The 20,003-nt window shown below is 38.2% G+C and overlaps 1 protein-coding gene across 1 annotated transcript; it reads right to left on the reverse strand.

The window, feature by feature from the left end:
• Positions 1-947: 947 nt before the first annotated feature.
• On the reverse strand, positions 948-19,280 carry LOC139123426 (SH3 domain-binding protein 5-like). Its single transcript, XM_070689563.1, is given in 8 exon segments — positions 948-4,598; positions 5,724-5,766; positions 6,562-6,692; positions 7,147-7,262; positions 7,265-7,307; positions 9,690-9,818; positions 12,719-12,781; positions 19,147-19,280. Coding segments are annotated over 8 exon segments (1,422 nt in total). The 5' UTR covers positions 19,234-19,280; the 3' UTR covers positions 948-3,788.
• Between the last annotated feature and the right edge of the window lie 723 nt (positions 19,281-20,003).

A 20,003-nucleotide genomic window follows, 5' to 3' on the forward strand; every position in this document is an offset into this window, starting at 1 on the left:
TACAAAAGCTGCACACCTGGACATTTCGCTATGGGACGCCCCCACAGGTCAATAGGAGTTGTCTTTCGTTTTCATTCAGCCTCAAATTTTCGTTTGTGGGTTATTCTGGCGTGGTCTCAGTGGTATTCTTAATAATGACTCCAGCTTATGCACATGTGAAATTTTATTCCGATATAAACTGCTTACATGAATGCTATCAGTCTAAATCGAGCATTACGTTGATGAATTTTGATCTTGTGAAATCCTTATGCTAAAAATGCTGCACTGCATAGGCTAGAGCTAGATAAATGGTTTGTTTTGTTTTTATCTTTCTTTTTTATCCGTCTCTTAACAGTGTGCCTCTATTCTTTTGCTTAGTTTAGCAATATCTTGCAACTTCACAAGAGTCCAAAAGCAGGCACTCCACGGGTCAGTGGTGAGCCAAATCACCGTAGAGGGCGCACTAAATATACTTACTCATTACCGGTTCCTCAAACACGATTCAGATTTCTTCCCGTTTGGACAAATTCTGAAATTTTGCAAAAACTACCGGTAATTTCGTGTATTTGCTCATTTGACAATGACAGAATGTTAGAAAGCTGCTAATGCCTCACTCTGAGGGTTGATACATGAATGGTAGCTGAAGTAACGGTTTACATTCATAGGCCCCAGTTGCCTGTCTGCTATCGTTGTCAATAGAAACAGCAATCATTGTGAAGGGTACATCGCCAGGGAAAAACAAATGTGCATTTAGAATGTATCAACACTCTGTTGAGAAGCTGAATAAAGGGTATTTCAACACATAATAGTAGTTTTAGTAGAAGAAGACGTAATTGACATGCAAAACAAACATTACGGCAATGTACTGGCCTTTTTAGAAGTTTCAGTCGGGTATAACTTTGTAGAGTACATAATCTAGGCCAGGTATAGGTGTAATGTCATATGGAGAGATATGCATGCAAAAGACATTTTCCAAGATAAAATAACAGGTTTTATTATACTTAAACAATAAATTACACAGAAATAAAATACATGGACATAGAGCCCATTTAGAGCGATGAGCTCGCGAACGCTGAAAAATTCAACAAAACATGGAAAACTTGTAACATGCAGGCAGGACTCTACTCATGAGATGTACAATTGCTGCTTTGGGTCATATGAGAGGTCACTGAAAACAATACCTGGAGTTTGTTGGTTGCAATAAAACAGCACTCTACTCCAATGCTCTCATGTTCCACTTTGTGGAGCAACATTCATGTCGCTGGAATTAATTTAAAACCTTCTCCTGCCAGGCCTGATGGTGATATTGAACTTGGCAAGACAAGGGTTAAAGTTTCGTTCCACTCTCTAGAAGCATTTACCAAGCTGCTAATGTTCACAAATTATTGATTGGAGCAACCTGAGGTGGGATGACAAGGTCAGTGGAAGACATGTAAAGGTCATATGCAAATTGCACATTGTCATGACAACAGGCTACAAACATATGTAAAAATTTCGACATTTGAATATTCAAACATTGCAATGACCAACAAACTTCACTACATTACATTTGTTCTGTTACCACAGACTGAGAAAAAAAATAAATTAAGATTTATTTTACTTGGCGTGCCGGAGCAGTTGTAATTTTACTGAGTAGCTTAGGGGTGCTTCCTCAACTTGGAATCTTGCTCAGTAACCTTAGCACCTAATCAGATCTCACTTCACTCAGTACCTTAAGGTTACTGAGCACAAATGAGATATGATTAAGGGGCTCTTGATTAGATCTAATTTTACCCAGTCACCTGGGGCGTTCTTGATCAATTCTAATTTTACTCAGTCACCTAGGGGGTTCTTCGTCAGATGTGATTTTACTCAGTAAGAATGGTGCTTGATCTAATGTAATTTTGTGAAATCAAACTTACAGATTAAATAATATCTAAAATACAAATTTGTCAAAACAGAGCCGCTGAAACACCTGGTGTAGTTTCGTTACCTTTCAGGAGTTTTTCCTTCATAAAAATGCCTTCAAATATTCACTGAGAAAAGAAAAATTGCACATATTCAACTTTTCATGAACCTAGGGATGCTATTATACTGTAATACAAACTACCCTGGCAACAATTACCAGTAAAAACTCTGTACTGTATAATATTGGGTGTGGTATGCTTTGTGCATGCCTCTGCAAATCTTCCACGGGTCTACATGTTACACCAGTTCTTACTAACTGATATATTAATCAATATTTCTTCATGAAATGGACAAGTGCCTGAACATATATAAGATAAATATATAAACACAGTTGCAACTTTTTAAACTTTGCGAAAAACTGCTAAATGCTATGTTTCTGGTGGACTGGCACTGTTTACATGTAATCATTGATCGGCCAGGTTCATAGATTGCATGGGACATTTGTATTGTACCCCTTTTTACCTCCATGGTTTGGCCCAAATGTATTGTTATCAATGGTGATCATGGACCGTTTAACAGGGAATCAGGGGTGAACAGGATAACAGAGTTGACTATTTGAAGACTCCTGAAAACCGAGATAAATGTTAGTTTCGCTGATTTGATTAACTGAGATACACATAAATATGGTGATTTTCACTGATTTGATCGGAAACTGATAGAGGTAATGTCCTGAGCTGTCAAATGTGTATGTCTAACGCATCTTCCATGTATATTGATTTTTCATTTGCTGATTTTGAATCAACTGATGTGAAGAGGGTTAATGTTGCAGTAACTGGTACACAATTATGTCCTCTCTAACAACCTTACACCCCTTCACCACAGTGGTATGGCCCAAACCACTTTATATCGATGGTGAGCGTGGCTCTGTTTACAGAAAGAGTTTCTTTACAGCAATTTTTGCAAAGAAAGCCCTTCACAATGGCATTTCTATGTTCTAAATAATTTACATAACAATGCTTTGTTTCCATATTCCTTCTGTTATGGAAATTTATTCTTTTGTCTGGTTATTAACATATGAATAGATTGCTGACAAAACAGAGGGGTGGGCCACCAATCAAAATCCCCTTGTGGAAAAGCCTGCATGCCAACACAAACCGTTAAACCTTTAACCAAGCTCACAATTTTGCACTTTAAGAAGGCAATGTGGTGATTTGAAGAGTTGTAACATGTTGAAATATATCAGAACCATGCTAGTGAATTACACCCATTTATAAGACAAACATTGTGATTGGCTAGAGAAATCTTACTTCAATGATAAAGAGATGTGTGAACCAATCACAGCCCTGCATATACCCTGACAGGTAATTTACCACTTAATTACCCTGTGAAATTTCACACTGATAACTTCGAGCTATTGGCATTTCACGTCTGTGCACTAAAAACAAAGAAAGTGACTAAAAATCCACCGCTCAAAAACTTACTTACACTGAAATAAATCAAAAAAACATGATCACTACGTCAGAAAAAATTAAATATTTATACTTTTTTCATCTCTTCTTGGCTCATTTTGAATGCTGAAATCTCATTGGCTGTTGGAATTGCTTTCCCAGCATGCCACTAAGGGATGTCTATACAGGAATGCTAGAAGTTTATGAACTCTCTACTATGTTCATCATTCTTATAGCACCTAAAAAGACACCTAGCTTTGTCAAAGAAAGTCAACACAAAAAAAGCAGCGAACATGCTCAATAATGTACTCTAGCAGACAAAATACTCAAAAATATGACACTTAACATAAATACATAAATAGGAATTATATAAAATATTTGTTTTACAGTTTTCCGAAGTATACAATATGTCTCTTTCATCTATACATATTCCCTACTTTTTATATGTCTGTACAAAGAGCATAGCTAGTTTTGCTACAGATATGTTTCATGCTCTTCTCCGAGTGCTGCTATTACGCGATCTGTTACGTGTTGATGAACGCTTGAGGGCGCTGTGTCAGATGTCGATGGTGAGGTTTCATTTTCGTGTCCACTGGCAGTGGCAATGTCAGCTGTATCACCAGAGGGCGCTGTTTCAGCTGTCGGGGAGTTTTCACTCTCAGTTTTACTAGCTGTCGCTACATCATTAAAGTCTGTTGTCTCATTCTTGTCCTGCAGCGTTACATTTTCCATCATTTCGACCGCTTTGTTTGCATCGTCATGCACCCTTATGGTAATGTCATGTGAGCTAACGACTGGATCATCTGTCTGAGTAGCTGCGACACAGTTTTCTTTCCGCTGGAGTGAAAACTCCAAATCATCCTCTCGTTCCGTGTCATCCCCTGCCGTTGACTGACTTCCGGTATCCCAGCCTTCCTCATCTAGATGCTCTGTTGATTCGTATGCCTGCAATATGGAGTGCGGGTCGGGAACCGCACTATCGGATAACGCTCGCACCCTTGGGTGGGGAACATTATGTCTTTTGATAGAGTTGTTCCGGTGTGGCAAGACCACGTACTCCTTCTGCACAGTCTCGTCAAAGTCAGGGCACGAATCATTCGGCGAATCCGCACTCGGGTCCTCGGCACCGACCCCATGACCTCTTGGTTCCATGGACATCTTCCGGCTGCTCCGCTGCTTATGTATCCGGTCGCTGATAGCTTCCAGGGTTTTCAGTGCCATGGAATACGATCTCTTAGCTTTTAACACTCTCTTTTCCAGTTCAGTCACTTTGATCTTCTGGTCCTTAAATGCAAAAACAAAAACATACAGATCAAGCAGGTTCAACAACAAAGTGGGAATTTGCTTATCAAGACAAATTTCTATCACCATATTTGGACTGCGTAAAATCATCTGCACTGTGTTATCCCTTTGGGTAAATGAAAGCAGAATGCGTTTTGGGGACAGAAAGTGTTTTTGCTAAGGGCGGTAAGCAGGTAAATGTTACCAGGGTTCCCCAGTCATTTTATCGGGGTTCTCCTTGGTATATCAATATAATCAGATTAGGGGACAGCAGCAATGTTACTGGGATTCCCAAATCATTTACCAACATTCCCCAAACTTAGCAAAAACACTGACAAATATTTGGACTCTAATACTTTTTCTATACTGTTTTGACCTACCGGTACCACTTATTGGGGCTCATTTTGAAACTAACGGAGAAAGTAAAGTTTTCGCAAGCCTTTATTTGAGAAAATTAACACTTTTATTTTTTTTCCCCCAGAGTTATGATTGGAATGGTAGATGGAGAATTGATAGTGGTAGTTCATTATTCATATTAGATTGGATGTTTGATAGAAATATTTTTTTAAAACTCTTTTTCCTCATAGGTGTTGATGGCCTCGCAGGCTTTGATACAGTGGCTAGCTAGCCGAGTCCAGCTACCCAGCCAGCATACTATACTTTTAGCTAGGACAGCAACCCGTGACTTAAGTCATGACAGCTGCTACCGTACAATGTAATATCTTTCCTCATAAATGAAAAAAGTCACGCCTCTTAATATAGTTTCAAATTGTGAGGTTATCCTAGTAACTTTTAACTTCACTGCTTGCAAATCATGATCAAAGCAGAAAATTGAAGCTGGCCAAGTGACGTGTGATGAGGCACTAAAGAGAATTGTGGGATTGCAATGGCAACGACTATGTGGTTAGGGAAGAATTACCAGACCCACTGCCTTAGAGATTATGTTGGTGAGTCTAATATCGTACATTTCAATAAACTAGAGGGAAAAGCATAAGAAATTCTATTTTGCTGTACTTTTAATGAAGCAGAATAATAATAATAATAATAACAAACTTCCCAAAGCTAAAGTTGTTGTTGTCCCTCTATGAAACTTTTACGAAAGATGTATGCCAAATTTGTCATATTTACCTCAAGCTGTTGGTTAAACTGATGTTTGGCATCAAAGTAGGGCCTGAAACCAGATAAAGAGAGGTAAGAGTTATAAACATCTATGATTAGTACAGAGGGTATATACTGTGTTAACCCTTTGAGTGCCAAAGTTAGTTTTTATCATCATTATAAATAAAGCCCAGTCAATTTTTTTAGAATTTTGGCAAAATTTTGATAAAAAAATGTAGCCTATGAAATATGATGTCTATTTGGTCCAAAATTATCCCAAACATTACAGAAAAATACATAAAAATTGGTAAAATGTTTCACTAAAATTTTGGAGGAAAAAAAATTACAGCACTCAGGTTGTAGCTCTCCCTCTGCTTTGGGGCAGTCTATACATATGTTAATGAGAGGATACTTCAATTTGAGTGAGCAAATTTGCATTGATATGCTAATTGGCATATACCTAAACCAGACATAGAGGTACATGTAAGAGTTATAAACATCGATGATTACTACAGAAGGTATAGACTGTGATAATAAACTTGACCCAATGGAACAGAGGGTTGTGCCTCTCCCTCTGCTTTTGAGGCAGTCTCTTAATGACAGGATATAGTGAAGTTGAATAAGTAAATATTCATTGATATGCTAATCCCACCAGTTGTACGGAATATGTGGATATGGACACTGAATCTGAACATTTTGAATTGCTGATGTTTTACTACATTGTTCTCTGCAATTTCTACACAAGTCTATGTCCTGTGTCATATGATAAAGACATGGTAATTTGAATATGCAAATTTCACACCAATATGCTATTAGGTTAGTCCTATGGATAATGAAGCCATGGAAAATCACTGCAACTGAACTTCACCTTGACTTGCTGATGTTTTTCTTCAGTGATCGCTGCAGTTTCTTCACAAGTCTCTCAGCTTCGTCAAACTCTGCGGCTGTTCTCTGATGCTCAAGTTCAACTACAGCTCTGTCGTGTTCAGCCTCATTAACCTACAATACCAAGACATGAAAAGAACAGTGAGCCATAAATACTGCAATACTGCCTAAATCAAGTAAACTACCATTCCTCCCCTCCCGGTCCTTGACTTTGGCAAGTGCTAATTGTTTCAAACAACTGGACGGGTCATACCATTATGAAATCAGGGGACAGCAACACAAGTTTTTACTCTCCATATTACATCACCTTCCACAGGATTGTATTTTATGTGCATCACAATAAGTCCTACTCCCCTGTAAACGTAGTGAACTTGGAGCAGTCCCCTTGATACCGCTGTGAATGGATTGTACCATTTTAATTTCAGGATGTTGGAATGTGAAACATTCACTACTCATAAGGATCTCATTAGAGTTGATGCTGCATGGAAATACGCGACCAATCATATTGCATATAACAATAGACTGTACCACATGCAATTCAGGGGTGAGAATTTCACATGAAATTTACCTTCATTGTTGCATGGTTGAGCATTTCTTGCCAGTTGGCGTCAAAGGTTCTCTTCTCAACTATCAGTCCATGCTCTGCGACATCGACCATCTCCTTGGCTGCAGCCAGCATGCTGTTGCCCTTTCAAACTTCAATGCTGCATCTTGGATTGCCTGCTGGGCCTGCAGAGCAATAGAAAAAAAAATACCGTCAAGGACACTATGTGCTCACATTCGGTTTGAATTGTTCCATTCAAGAAACATTTAAACCAGGAAAAACAAGAATGACAAAAGCAAATAAGTATCCAACTTAGGTACTGGAGGTCATCTTTAGGAACATGCATATCAACTTCTATAGCAATGGGACAAGCAGATCCTAAATACATAAGCAAATGTCAACAACAAAAAACAGACAAGGCTTGATAAAAAGAAAAGGTGGGAGTGGGCAAAAAATGCACAAGGGATCTGGTAAAAAAGTAATGCTACATCATCAATCTTCTAGACCCTACCCCCTCCTGAATATCAAATGTTCCACCCCTTGGTATTACATAAGACCAAATGACAGGAAGTACATTTACAACCTTGGAGATTTTTTAATTAATGTCATGAGTGTTATCATTCTAATGTAAACAGCACTTAAGGTAGTTACAGATAGTGAAATGCCTTCAACTGTGGGCAGTGATTACAACATCTGGAATTATCCTGGATCCAAATTTCTCATAGAAAAGTTGCAAAAATTGGTCCAAAATGAAAAAAATCACCTCAGCTTTGTTTTCTGGATCAAATTTTCCTACAAAATTATGTTCACAGCCTTCAAAATTGTCTCACAACATATCCTGGGTTGGTGTAGGTCATTTAAGGTCACAAACTGAGAAAATTACCTAAAATATACGAATTTGGGGTTTCCCAACACTTTGAGCAGAAAATATCTAATAACATCTTTTGGGACTTTATACCAAATTACAAAGCTATCAAACAAGGGACTTTATACCAAATTACAAAGCTATCAAACAAGTAATTTTGAGATAAAATTTTCTTGACCAAAAATGACAATATTGTCTTAAAAAATACAAATTTTTATATTTCAGGACAATTTCCACATATCTAACTATTGTCATCTCTGTACGTCTGTGTACCAGATATGAAAGCTGTCTGTCCAGTGGTTTTAAAAAGGAAATACTGTCTAAGATTTTTTGACCAAAAATGACAAATTGCACAAAAATAGTAATTTTCCCAATTTTGTCATAATTTCAACAAATTAGAAGAGTAACACCCTTGCAAAGAGACAACCCAAATTTGAGAGCGATTGGGTTGGCGGTTTCAGAGAAGAAGAATTTTTACTGGAAATGAGAAAAATCACCAAAAAATTCAGCAAAAATACAAAATTAAGGATATCTTCACAATATTCATAAAACTGTATAAGGTTCACCTAAGGTACTTGCACACAAATTTTCAAAGCAATCAAAAAAGCGGTTCTTGAGTTATTTATTCTTAACCATTTTCACATTTTGTAAGCTCATTTGCATAATTTTGGCAATGCAGACTTCATTTGAACAAAATCCCATCTATAGCCCAGGATGCATCCACACACCAAATACCAAGCTGAAACGTGCAGCGGTTTGTGTGTTTTTGATGTTGACGGACATACTGTACGTACATACATACATACATACATACACACATACATACAGACGCCATCGACTTCAGCCTATACGATAAACTCACATTGGTATAACCAAATGTGAGCTAAAAAAAGAAATAGTTCACCTCATAATCTTTGAACTATGTCTAGCGCCCTCAAGGGTCAAGTCAGAATTCTCACTGCCTCCTTTGTTTTTGTTGCTCATATTTCAATACATTTCACATTGGGACAAGCAAAAGATGTGCAAAAAGTTAAATCAAGGCAATTTTTGGATCTTATTGCTTTGAGCCTCTGCAAACTACAATTTTTTTGTTACCAGGCCAGACTTGACCAATTTTACAATGAATCAGGTGTAAAAGAAAGAATTCTTTTCATTCACAATGTACATGTACACACAAGTGACCATCAAAATTCCTGTTCAATGACTTCTAATCATGTGAGGGTTGCATAATGCATACCAATGAGAAACAGACAGTTTTCAACATGTTTTGTCAAGCCCCGTAGAATATGTTGTCATATACATTACAATACTACATACTGTGAATTGAGAAAACAATGCCAGATCATTTCTTGTTTAAAATTTCAACAGCAAAGAATAACTGGATCGCGTTCACACATATATGCTAAATATTCAGTATTTTAGCAACATCCTTAACAGACTAACAATGCTACATTATGTTTCATCGTATATTTTTTCATACCGATGGTCCAAAGCAGATACATGTAAATATTCTCTTTCTGTCTGTCTCTGTCTCTGTCTCTCTTTCCCTCTCTCACCAGTAAACACTACATAGATAAGACTTTTCTTTAAACCATGAAGTGTGGTTGAGTCCTTTGATTTCAACAGGGAGGGCTGAACCATTAGGACAGACGTGTGGGTCAAAGGTGCGATGACACTGAGGAGAATGTGAGAACAAACTTACTCGCTTTGCTGTTTGTCTTGCTTCATAGTAAGGACGTGCTTTCTCAATGCAGGAGCCAAGCTTCTTGGAGTGACAATTCAAGACGTTTGTGGATTCATTCAAGGACTGTCTGAAAGCTGCCCTCGCCTCCTATTGGTGTAATAAGAATACCCATGTAATAATTGGTATAATAAGAATACCCATGTAATAATTGGTATAATAAGAATACCCATGTAATAATTGGTATAAGAATACCAATGTAATAATTGGTGTAATAAGACTACCCATGTAATAATTGGTGTTATATCAATACTTGTGCAATAATTGGTATAAGAATACCAATGTAATAATTGGTGTAATAAGACTACCCATGTAATAATTGGTGTTATATCAATACTTGTGCAATAATTGGTGTAATAAGAATACTCATGCAACAATTGCAATTATATCATAGACATGGTATATTGATGGCACAAATTCAGCGATCTGATTTGTTGGGACATGAAAATAACTGTGTTATATTCGTGATATAGCACAGTTGGCATACGCAAGCTCACAGCAAGAGCAAAAATCCTTTTTTGACGTTCCACACAAGAATTTCAATACACTGTCATGATAAAACCCAAGATTTCAAAGTCAGCTATGACTTTTCATGGGCTTGCAGCATTTCTATTCACTGTTATACACTACCGTAAAATAGGGTTTCTCATTCTAAAGCTAAACTCTTGTCAAAACTCACACTGTTCCATTTGTCAGCATAGTCTGTATGCATAGTCAAGGACCACACCCTTGACAATGCTGAGGGAAGTGGGCCAACACTCAATAATATACAGTGATACTTGTTTTTGGATGGACAAGCTGGGATGTGCTTCAGAGATTGATATTCAGACTCTTAATGATCAGAGTTCTGTTATTTTTCCCATAAAAATTTTAGTATACAACATTTTACCAATTTTTATAAATTTTCTGTAATTTTTTAGATAATTTTGAACCAAATGGATATCACATTTCTTTGGATACAGTTTTTTATCAAAATTTAGGTAAAAATCTAAAAAAAATTGACTGGGGCATATTTCTAAAGGTGACAAAAATGAACTTTGGCGCTCAAAGGGTTACCAGTAAATTTTAAAGTGCCTAAACCATTGTTATGAAAGGGCTAGTAGCTGTACCTTTTGTTGATTTTGTTCTATATTTTTGTTTTGGATATTAATTACAAGTTCTTGTACTAACCCCTAACCCCCACCCCACCCCACCCCCCACCCTTGCGCATGTTGAAACACCGACTGTCTAGCTGGTCAACACAGCATCTATATTCTGTTATTGTTCACTTTTGAATTCAAGTCTGGACCATAATTCACTATTCAACAGCCTACACGTATACAGGCTGAGTTGACAAGCTGATACTGTATATGTCAACATGCTGTGTGGAGTAGAACAAGAAACTATTGTTGATATTACCAGAGTTAATTCTAGGACGCGCCATTGCGCAATTTGCGCAAAAAAATCTCGAATGGCCCTCATTTCTACCTTTGATGCGCCACCAAGGGCGCAACATTTTATGAATGGGTCGGTCGATCACGCAGAGCAGAGTTCACTTAGTTCATACATTTACGTAGCTCCCCGAAGGTCATTACCTCAGTCATAGTGTGCCATGTTAAACGATTCAGTTACCCTTCGACCTTTGCCCACTACGGCATATATGGTGGTGCATAGGAAGCTGGGTAAAAAGGACTGATGTAGGGGCAATGGTGTATTGGAGCCGTGCGCATGTGGTACGATCGATGAATGTAAACAACGGCTCCGGCCGCGGCCGCCGCGTTATCGTGAAAAGCTAGTCGCCGCTCAGATTTTTAACGCCAGTACTATATAATAGTTGATGAACCCAGGATGATCGGGCAGTCCCTTAAATTGAAGCGTTTGCAACGTCTATCGTCCATACCAGCGAAACGTTGAACACTGCAAGGAAAGCATTCATGCTTGGCCGGCCATATGATCGTTTTGAAGAGCAACACAGTTTAGGTCGGACATATCTCGTTATCCAGAGTAGCCAGATCAGAACCAATGATCGTAAATTGCTAATACATACAAGTTATGTTAAAAGTTGATGTATCGATCACTTTATGTAGGTCGTACGGGTTACACTCTCGTGTTGTATCAGTGTGATAATTGTCGACCAGTGCAAATCGGGGGCCACTCGGAGAAATCCTACCGTGGCGCTAAGCTTTGATCATGATCGTTTCCAGTCAAAATCACAGTCCGTAGTAATTTGTGCAGTTGTTAAAGTCCGACATCAATAATTCATCACATAAGTTACGTAAACAATTGAATCAAACCAAACGGTTAGTTTGCTGCTGCCATTGCTGGGCCTACTGTGTATAGGGAGCACAACTTGCTGTAGGCTTCGTTGGTTACAGGTGGCCAGATCTCTAGTATTCTCCTTTTCTTGACTTGATAGACTATGGTATTTTCAGCAGAAATTCAAGGGTTTTACATGTGTGATCATGACGGCCCACGATTTTATAAAATGGCCCCTTGGGACAGAAGTAGGGGCCCAAAGTGGCCCCTTGTTTTTACGTCCTAGAATGAACACTGTATTACAGTGTTGTAGTCTAGGGCAGTTAAGAAGGACAGGGGTTTCCCTTGTCTTCTTAACATGGGTTTCCACTTCATACATCAATGCAATCAGGGGTTCTAAAATCACACTAAAGTGCCCCAACCTTAAATTAAATTGGGGGGTGAAATCATAAAAAGTTACAGCTACTGGTTATTTAAGATTTTATCCTCCTCCTCCTTGTATGGATTTACTTAAAAACCTGAGGAGCAAATTAATTTATCAATGTCTTGTTTTTGTAAAAAGCGATGCCCTCTAGTGTTATTATTATACAGGTAGTATCATTTTGTATTTGTTTCTCTGATCTCTAATTCTCTATGGTTACCCTGTATTTTAATTCTTAAGGAAATTTGAGAACTGTTGAAAACTTTCCATTTTGAGACATGTACCACTTAAAAAGCTAATGAATTCCATTTCTTTGTAATCAGCAGATACTTACATCAAGTTGAACTTCAAGTCCATTGATTTCATCTGTGGCTTTGTTCAGTCTCTCCAGTTCTTCCTGTGAACAGAAAAAAAAATGCCAGATTTTACCCTTTTGCCACCATGGTTTGACCCAATCCCATTGTTTTCTATGGTAAAGTTGGACCCCTAGAGAGGGAAATGGGGGTGAAGGGGTTGACCCTATTCCTGCCAGGCAACAGCATCACTTGCCCATGTGCTAAATCAGTAAAAGCAATATTGTGCCAAAACCATATGTATGTTCATCTACCGGTACTTCGCATAGTATGTTGAGGAAGGTCTAATCAGTTATGTTGACAGTATCTCTTTTTTCAAGGGCCATCAAAAGTTTAACCCTTTGAGCGCCAATCTAACCCAGATTCTTTCAGATTTTTTCCAAAATTTTGATCAAAAACTGTAGCAAATGAAAAGTAATGTCCATTTGGTCCAAAATTGCAAAAAAAAATTAGAAAAATTCATTAAAAGCTGGTTAAATTATGCACAAAAATTTTGGCGTGAAATTTTGCAGCACTCAAAGGGTTAAGCCTTTGTCAAAATGCAACAAATGGGACTTGTTATGCCTCACTGGTTTTTTTACCAACTTGACCTGATAGTGACGTATGAACTTGGCAGGATAGGAGATAATCCTCTTTCTCCAAAACAGTTCACTCTTAAGCCAAAAAATATTGTGCTGTTCCGATAACATGGTTTTCAAAAGTAGGGTAGGTACGTTGGCAGGGATTTTTTTTCCCAAAAATTTTTATTTTTAAATATGCATTTTTCAGGGTTCAGGGCAGTTAAACATTGGCAACAACATTTCCAGAAAAATACCGTCAAGGACACTATGTGCTCACATTCGGTTTGAATTGGTCCATTCAAGAAATATTTAAACCAGAAAAACAAGAATGACAAAAGCAAATAAGGTCTCAAACTTAGGTACTGGAGGTCATCTTTAGGAACATGCATATCAACTTCTATAGCAATGGGACAAGCAGATCCTAAATACATAAGCAAATGTCAACAACAAAAAACAGAGAAGGCTTGATAAAAAAAGAAAAGGTGGGAGTGGGCAAAAATGCACAAGGGATCTGGTAAAAAAGTAATGCTGCATCATCGATTTTCTAGACCCTACCCCCTCCTGAATATCAAATGTTCCACCCCTTGGTATTACATAAGACCAAATGACAGGAAGTACATTTACAACCTTGGAGATTTTTAATTAATGCCATGAGTGTTATCATTCTAATGTAAACAGCACTTAAGTTAGTTACAGATAGTGAAATGCCTTCCACTGTGGGCGGTGATTACAACATCTGGAATTATCCTGGATCAAAATTTCTCATCAGTTCTTGTTACATAGAAAAGTTGCAAAAATTGGTCCAAAATGAAAAAAATCACCTCAGCTTTGTTTTCTGGATCAAATTTTCTTACAAATTGGTACCAAATATGACAAAATTATGTTCACAGCCTTCAAAATTGTCTCACAACATATCCTGGGTTGGTGTAGGGCATTTAAGGTCACAAACTGAGCAAAGTACCTAAAATATACAAATTTTGGGGTTTCCCAACACTTTGAGCAGGAAATTTATCTAATAACATCTTTTGGGACTTTATACCAAATTACAAAGCTATCAAACAAGGGACTTTATACCAAATTACAAAGCTATCAAACAAGTAATTTTGATATAAAGTTTTCTTGACCAAAAATGACAATACTGTCTTAAAAATACAATTTTTTATATTTCAGAACAATTTCCACATATCTAACTATTGTCATCTCTGTACGTCTGTGTACCAGATATGAAAGCTGTCTGTCCAGTGGTTTTAAAAAGGAAATACTGTCTAAGATTTTTTGACCAAAAATGACAAAATTGCACAAAAATAGTAATTTTTCCCAATTTTGTCATAATTTCAACAAATTAGAAGAGTAACACCCTTGCAAAGAGACAACCCAAATTTGAGAGCGATTGGGCTGGTGGTTTCAGAGAAGAATAATTTTTACTGAAAATGAGAAAAATCACAAAAAAAATTCAGCAAAAATACAAAATTAAGAATATCTGCACAATATTCATAAAACTGTATAAGGTTCACCTAAGGTACTTGCACACAAATTTTTAAAGCAATCAAAAAAGCGGTTCTTGAGTTATTAATTCTTAACCATTTTCACATTTTGTAAGCTCATTTGCATAATTTTGGCAATGCAGACTTCATTTGAACAAAATCCCATCTATAGCCCAGGATGCATCCACACACCAAATACCAAGCTACAACATGCAGCGGTTTGCGTGTTTTTGATGTTGACGGACATACTGTACATACACACATACATACAGACGCCATCGACTTCAGCCTATACGATAAACTCACATTGGTAAAACCAAATGTGAGCTAAAAATGTATCATACATATAAAGAAGGGAAAAAAACACAAAAAGATATCCTCATTCAAGGAAAAAGCAAATGCCCAGTAACGAGTGCGTGATTTTATTTTTTTTCTTTCTTTTTTTACTTCCGTGTTTACGTAGCTCTAAAAAGTTTAGGGTCAGCAGGTAAAAAATAGGGTAGGTCGCGTCATCGGAACAGCACAATTTTTTTGGCATTATCAAACTGAGCTGAGTAGAAAGTATGCCTTAATTTTTCATGGATTTGAATCTTTCATACTACCAGCATATTCCACACCTTTGACAGATTTTATTTCACACATCTCTCCAAATGCCCGACAACAGCCTGAATACATGTTTGACTTTAAAATATCAAAATTATGATAACTTAGCTGTTTTGAATTTTGACTTCTCATACTTCACAATCACCCATTCCTGCCACATCATCACTTTCCTAGCTGCCAAGTCAGTAATAGGCTGTATTGAGCCAAAACCATATGTATTTTCACCCACTTGGCTTGGTCTGTTATACTAAGTAGTCATGGCATTCTGGCTGCACATTGTACCATGTAGTGTGTTTTGTTAATAAACACTGGACAGTGTTTTTGCTAAGGTTGGGGAACATTGGGAACCCTGGTAAAATTTCTGTTGTCCTCTAGTAAGACTGCACAGATATACCAAGGCTAACCCTGGTAAAATGGCAGGGGAACTCCGGTAACATTTACCTAGGTACCGCCCTTAACAAAAACACTGAATTGTGTTTGCAAGGCCCAAGATTGTATAATATTTCAACTTCCTTTGAGAAGAACAATAAGGATGATTTAACATTAGAACTAAAGAATCCTTGCACGATTGTAAACCTTCACTGTAATAGGTTGGTTGCTGGTCACCTGAACCCCTGACAACCATCAGCCTTGGTCACCTCAACCCCCTTCCTTTGGTATTAACTCTTTCAGTGCTGTAATTTTTCCCACCAAATTTTAGTGCAACATTTTCAATTTTATGAATTTTTCTGTAATTGTTTTGATAATTTTGGACCAAATGGCCATCCCATTTCATTGGCTACAGATGTTTATCAAATTTTTTGCAAAAACTGGGAAAAAAATTGATGGGTGAATATAAGATAAAGGTGACAAAAATTGACTTTGGCACTCAAAGGGTGAAGGAGCTAAACATATATCATTATCTCGAAAGCACATGGTCAGTTCTGTTCAATGCTCATAGCACTTTGAAGGTGCCAGAAACATGTCACTGCCTTAGCCATGCCATACAGGTAACAATTCTCCAAGGCAAAGCATAGGTAGATGCATTGTATCGGTGTAAAAGGCCAATCAACACCACTTGCATGCAGATAGGCGTTGGTGCCTACATTTTGCGTATCAAAAGGCCCAAATATTGTTTCAAAGCAAGTAGATTTTCTCACAGAAAACATCAGTTCTTCCAGCCAAATTGCATATTTAAAGTGTTGCCCAATAAGTATAACATGATGAAAAGTGTAACAAGGTCCAACTGACCTGGATACCTGGGTCGAGGTGAGAACAACCAGCGACAAGAGGGTGTGAAATACACAGGTCGAAATGGACAGTGGTCGAAGTGACCTGCTCTCGGTAGGTTCTTGGTAGAGTCAAGACTAATTTGAATTTGATTCTGAGTATCAAAATAAGTCTCAGTCATATACAGTCCTCGAGAACGTTTATCAGACCCTACCTAGAACCGATTATAACACGCCACATTGCTCATTCCGTATCGCGATTCGCCAGAATGCGTCTTGTGACGAGAAAATAGATACGTCTAGTCCCCACCAGATCAATAAAAGTGACGTCAGAGGATATTTTTTGAAAAGCTATTTCCCTAGGGAAATAGTTCTGACCAAATTTGGAAAAGTGCCCGGTCACGTGACCGTAATGTCGTCTGCAGCTTTGCACCAATGGCGGGTGACTAGAACGTGATGTGCGTCCGGGATAGGTGACGACACATTCTCTAAAACAAATTTTCCAACATTATCAAACATTCCAACAGCGTAGGAACTTGAACAGCTCATCGACGCAAAAGATTAAAGTGGAACTAAGGATGTCGTTAGGTATGCTTAGAATAATTTTTGAAAGAAAGTGGTACCACGTACAACTGAAACCGCTGTACATTGCCCAGTAAATTTGTCACAATGGATTTTTGGGGTGAAAAATATCAAAACACCTTAAGAAACTATATAACTATACAACATGAGCATGTGGTGTGTTATAAAACACCTATAGCCTGGTCTTTATTCGGGCTATAGCGCCCTTCTATTACCCGAGGAGCCGTGTGTTACCAGAAACACATCGCTATACCCCTCGGCCTACGGCCTCAGGGTATAGCGATGTGTTTCTGGTAACACACGGCTCCTCGGGGTAATAGACGGGTGCTATAGCCCATAGACCAGGCAATAGGTGTTTACTACATTTTCAATGAGGAAGACAGGCTATCAATGCAGATCCAGTATCCAGCCCTGCATAATAGATAATACATAAAATGCTTCTGAGGGACAGATATTCGGACTCTAAAACTTTTCCAATTCTTTTCTGATCTACCACTTATGGGGGCTAACTTTGAAGCCCTTGGAGTATGAAAAACTTTCATCCTCTTAGATTATTGAAAATCGAAAATTTTGATTTTCTTCATAAAGTTAACACAGGGATGGAGGCCATATTGAATTTCAAATATCTGTAAATATTGTAATTTGTTTCTCTGGAGCTAAACTTCGCCAGGTGACCCCTGGTTTTTATTCTTGATTTTGAAAGAGAATGGTTGAAAGATTAATTTAGGAAAGTTTCAGCAAAAGCTTAAAGTCTTTCACTTTTGAGGCGAAACGGCATACAACCTTAGGGGCGACGTCAAAAGATTGATGTTTGAAAAAAAACTTAATTGCTTAAGTTTGGGGGCGGGGGGTTTTTGGCCAAATTAATTTCTGTGCAGTCAAAAACGATTTAACGTCTTTTTGGCAAATTTTACAATTTCAAGGCTGTTTTTGTACGCTAAAACCGATCCAGTCACCTGTATTTTTGTTACTTTATAATGGTTTTCAATTTTTATTTAATTCAATGGTACATTGGTACGTCGTTTGAAAGAATTAGTACAGGGTATGAGTCCGCAATGTTTTTCAATTTTAGGTCAGTTAAGTTAGAAGGGGGGGTGGGGGGGTCTGAGGCCAAACTTAAGCAATCAAGTTAGATTTATTATATTGAACTTTTTGATGTTGCCCTTAAGGAAGTCTGGGTTAACAATTTATTGCATCAACGTAAAATCCCACAGGAAACAACTTTTTTAATAGCATTGACCTTGTGAGAGTTGCAAATGCTCAGTCGACAATTTCTGTCGTTTGTAGTCTCGACTCAGACTACTTACACATGTTTACGACCGGCGCGGGACTGACAAATGGCCTTAGTCTACTGATCAGAAATCACATACGTGTACGTGTACAGCCAAAGCTTAGCCGACACGTACATCCGCTACCCTGGTGCGGGTGGAACTTGAAGAGAACCCGAGGAAGTATTTCCAACTTCCTCGTATTGCACAACAACACATATACGTACTGTCATCTGAAAGTTCCGCTTGGACTTTGCATTTGTAGCGTCAGAGAAATCACAAATATGTGAAGTTGAGTTTACGCGACGGTTTAAATCGGGGGAAGATGAGTTTTTTAAACAACAATGAAATATCGATTCGCGAGAACAGAACAATGGCTTCCTCTAAACGTTTTAAAGCTGCGTTTGAATGATTTGCGGTCGTAATGAATGAAGATGCAGGCACCAGTTTGAAACCACTGTGAAAATGCTAAATTCATGAGCAACGGCTACTTTTACGTATAATAATGGTTATTTAGCAAAAAACCAAATGGAACTGTGAATATCGGATGCCTAGGTTCTGCTATCCTCAAAGTCAATGTTCACTCGCTGCTGTCAACGGACTCAATGTCCATATATTTCATTACGTTTGTATGTTGACATCGCTTCTATAGCGCTGAAGATAGCAGTCCTGATGTATCGGGGCTCAATAGCCGGGGAACTCACCTTAACTCGGGGGTCTAGGGTTTCCTCGTCCGAATAGCTGTCCCCTTGTTCGTCGTTTTCATCTGCGGACTTGCGAACCTCTGCCATCTTGGAAAACAAGTGAGGACACTCTCGGCAATTCACGCTTACATCAACTCTCGTCGTTCACGAGATTTATCCCACGCGATCTGTGACAAAACGCTGATGATCCATGGTGTGCGCACGCTCTTTCCAATCCTATGAAATATTCTGCAAAATGCGGTAGAAAAGTACCATGAAATAAATAAGAAAATGTTTGCCTTTGGCATGCAAAGCGGATTAATCATTTGGTCTTCGATTGGGCCGGGGCGGAGCCGTCGACAACCCGGTTCCACAGTCACCTCTGTTCTATTCCGCTCGGCGCCTACTCGTCCCATAGACGTGGGTGCATATGCCGGAGAAGATCTTCTAGGGGGGCGGGGGAGCGGAATGGAACACAAGTAACTGTGCCGTTACTCAAAGGCTGCTGCATAGAGGACTCTGACTCCTTGTTTGTTTGTTTGTTTGTTTATGCGTATTTGTTTATCTGTTACGTATGATTATTTCCGTATACAATAAAGAACCAATAAAGAGTTATATTTGTGTTCGTCCTTGTCAATAAAGAACGAGCGTATGGTGTTTGTTTGATTGTTCATAAATATAGTCAATAAATGATACTGTAAAACATTCCTACATGTAATACAATTCAAAACATGAAATAAAGCATAGCCCGCCTTTGCTTGTGATTCATTTAGAAAGGGTGAGTATTCAGAGAGAGTGGTGGACACACATGAGTGCTTCCTACTCATGGCAAAGGTGGCGTATGCTTTATTTCGTATGTGGGATTGTATTAGAAGCTA

The sequence above is a fragment of the Ptychodera flava genome (assembly GCF_041260155.1).
Source record: "Ptychodera flava strain L36383 chromosome 23 unlocalized genomic scaffold, AS_Pfla_20210202 Scaffold_23__1_contigs__length_28996876_pilon, whole genome shotgun sequence".
Taxonomy (NCBI): Eukaryota; Metazoa; Hemichordata; class Enteropneusta; family Ptychoderidae; genus Ptychodera; species Ptychodera flava.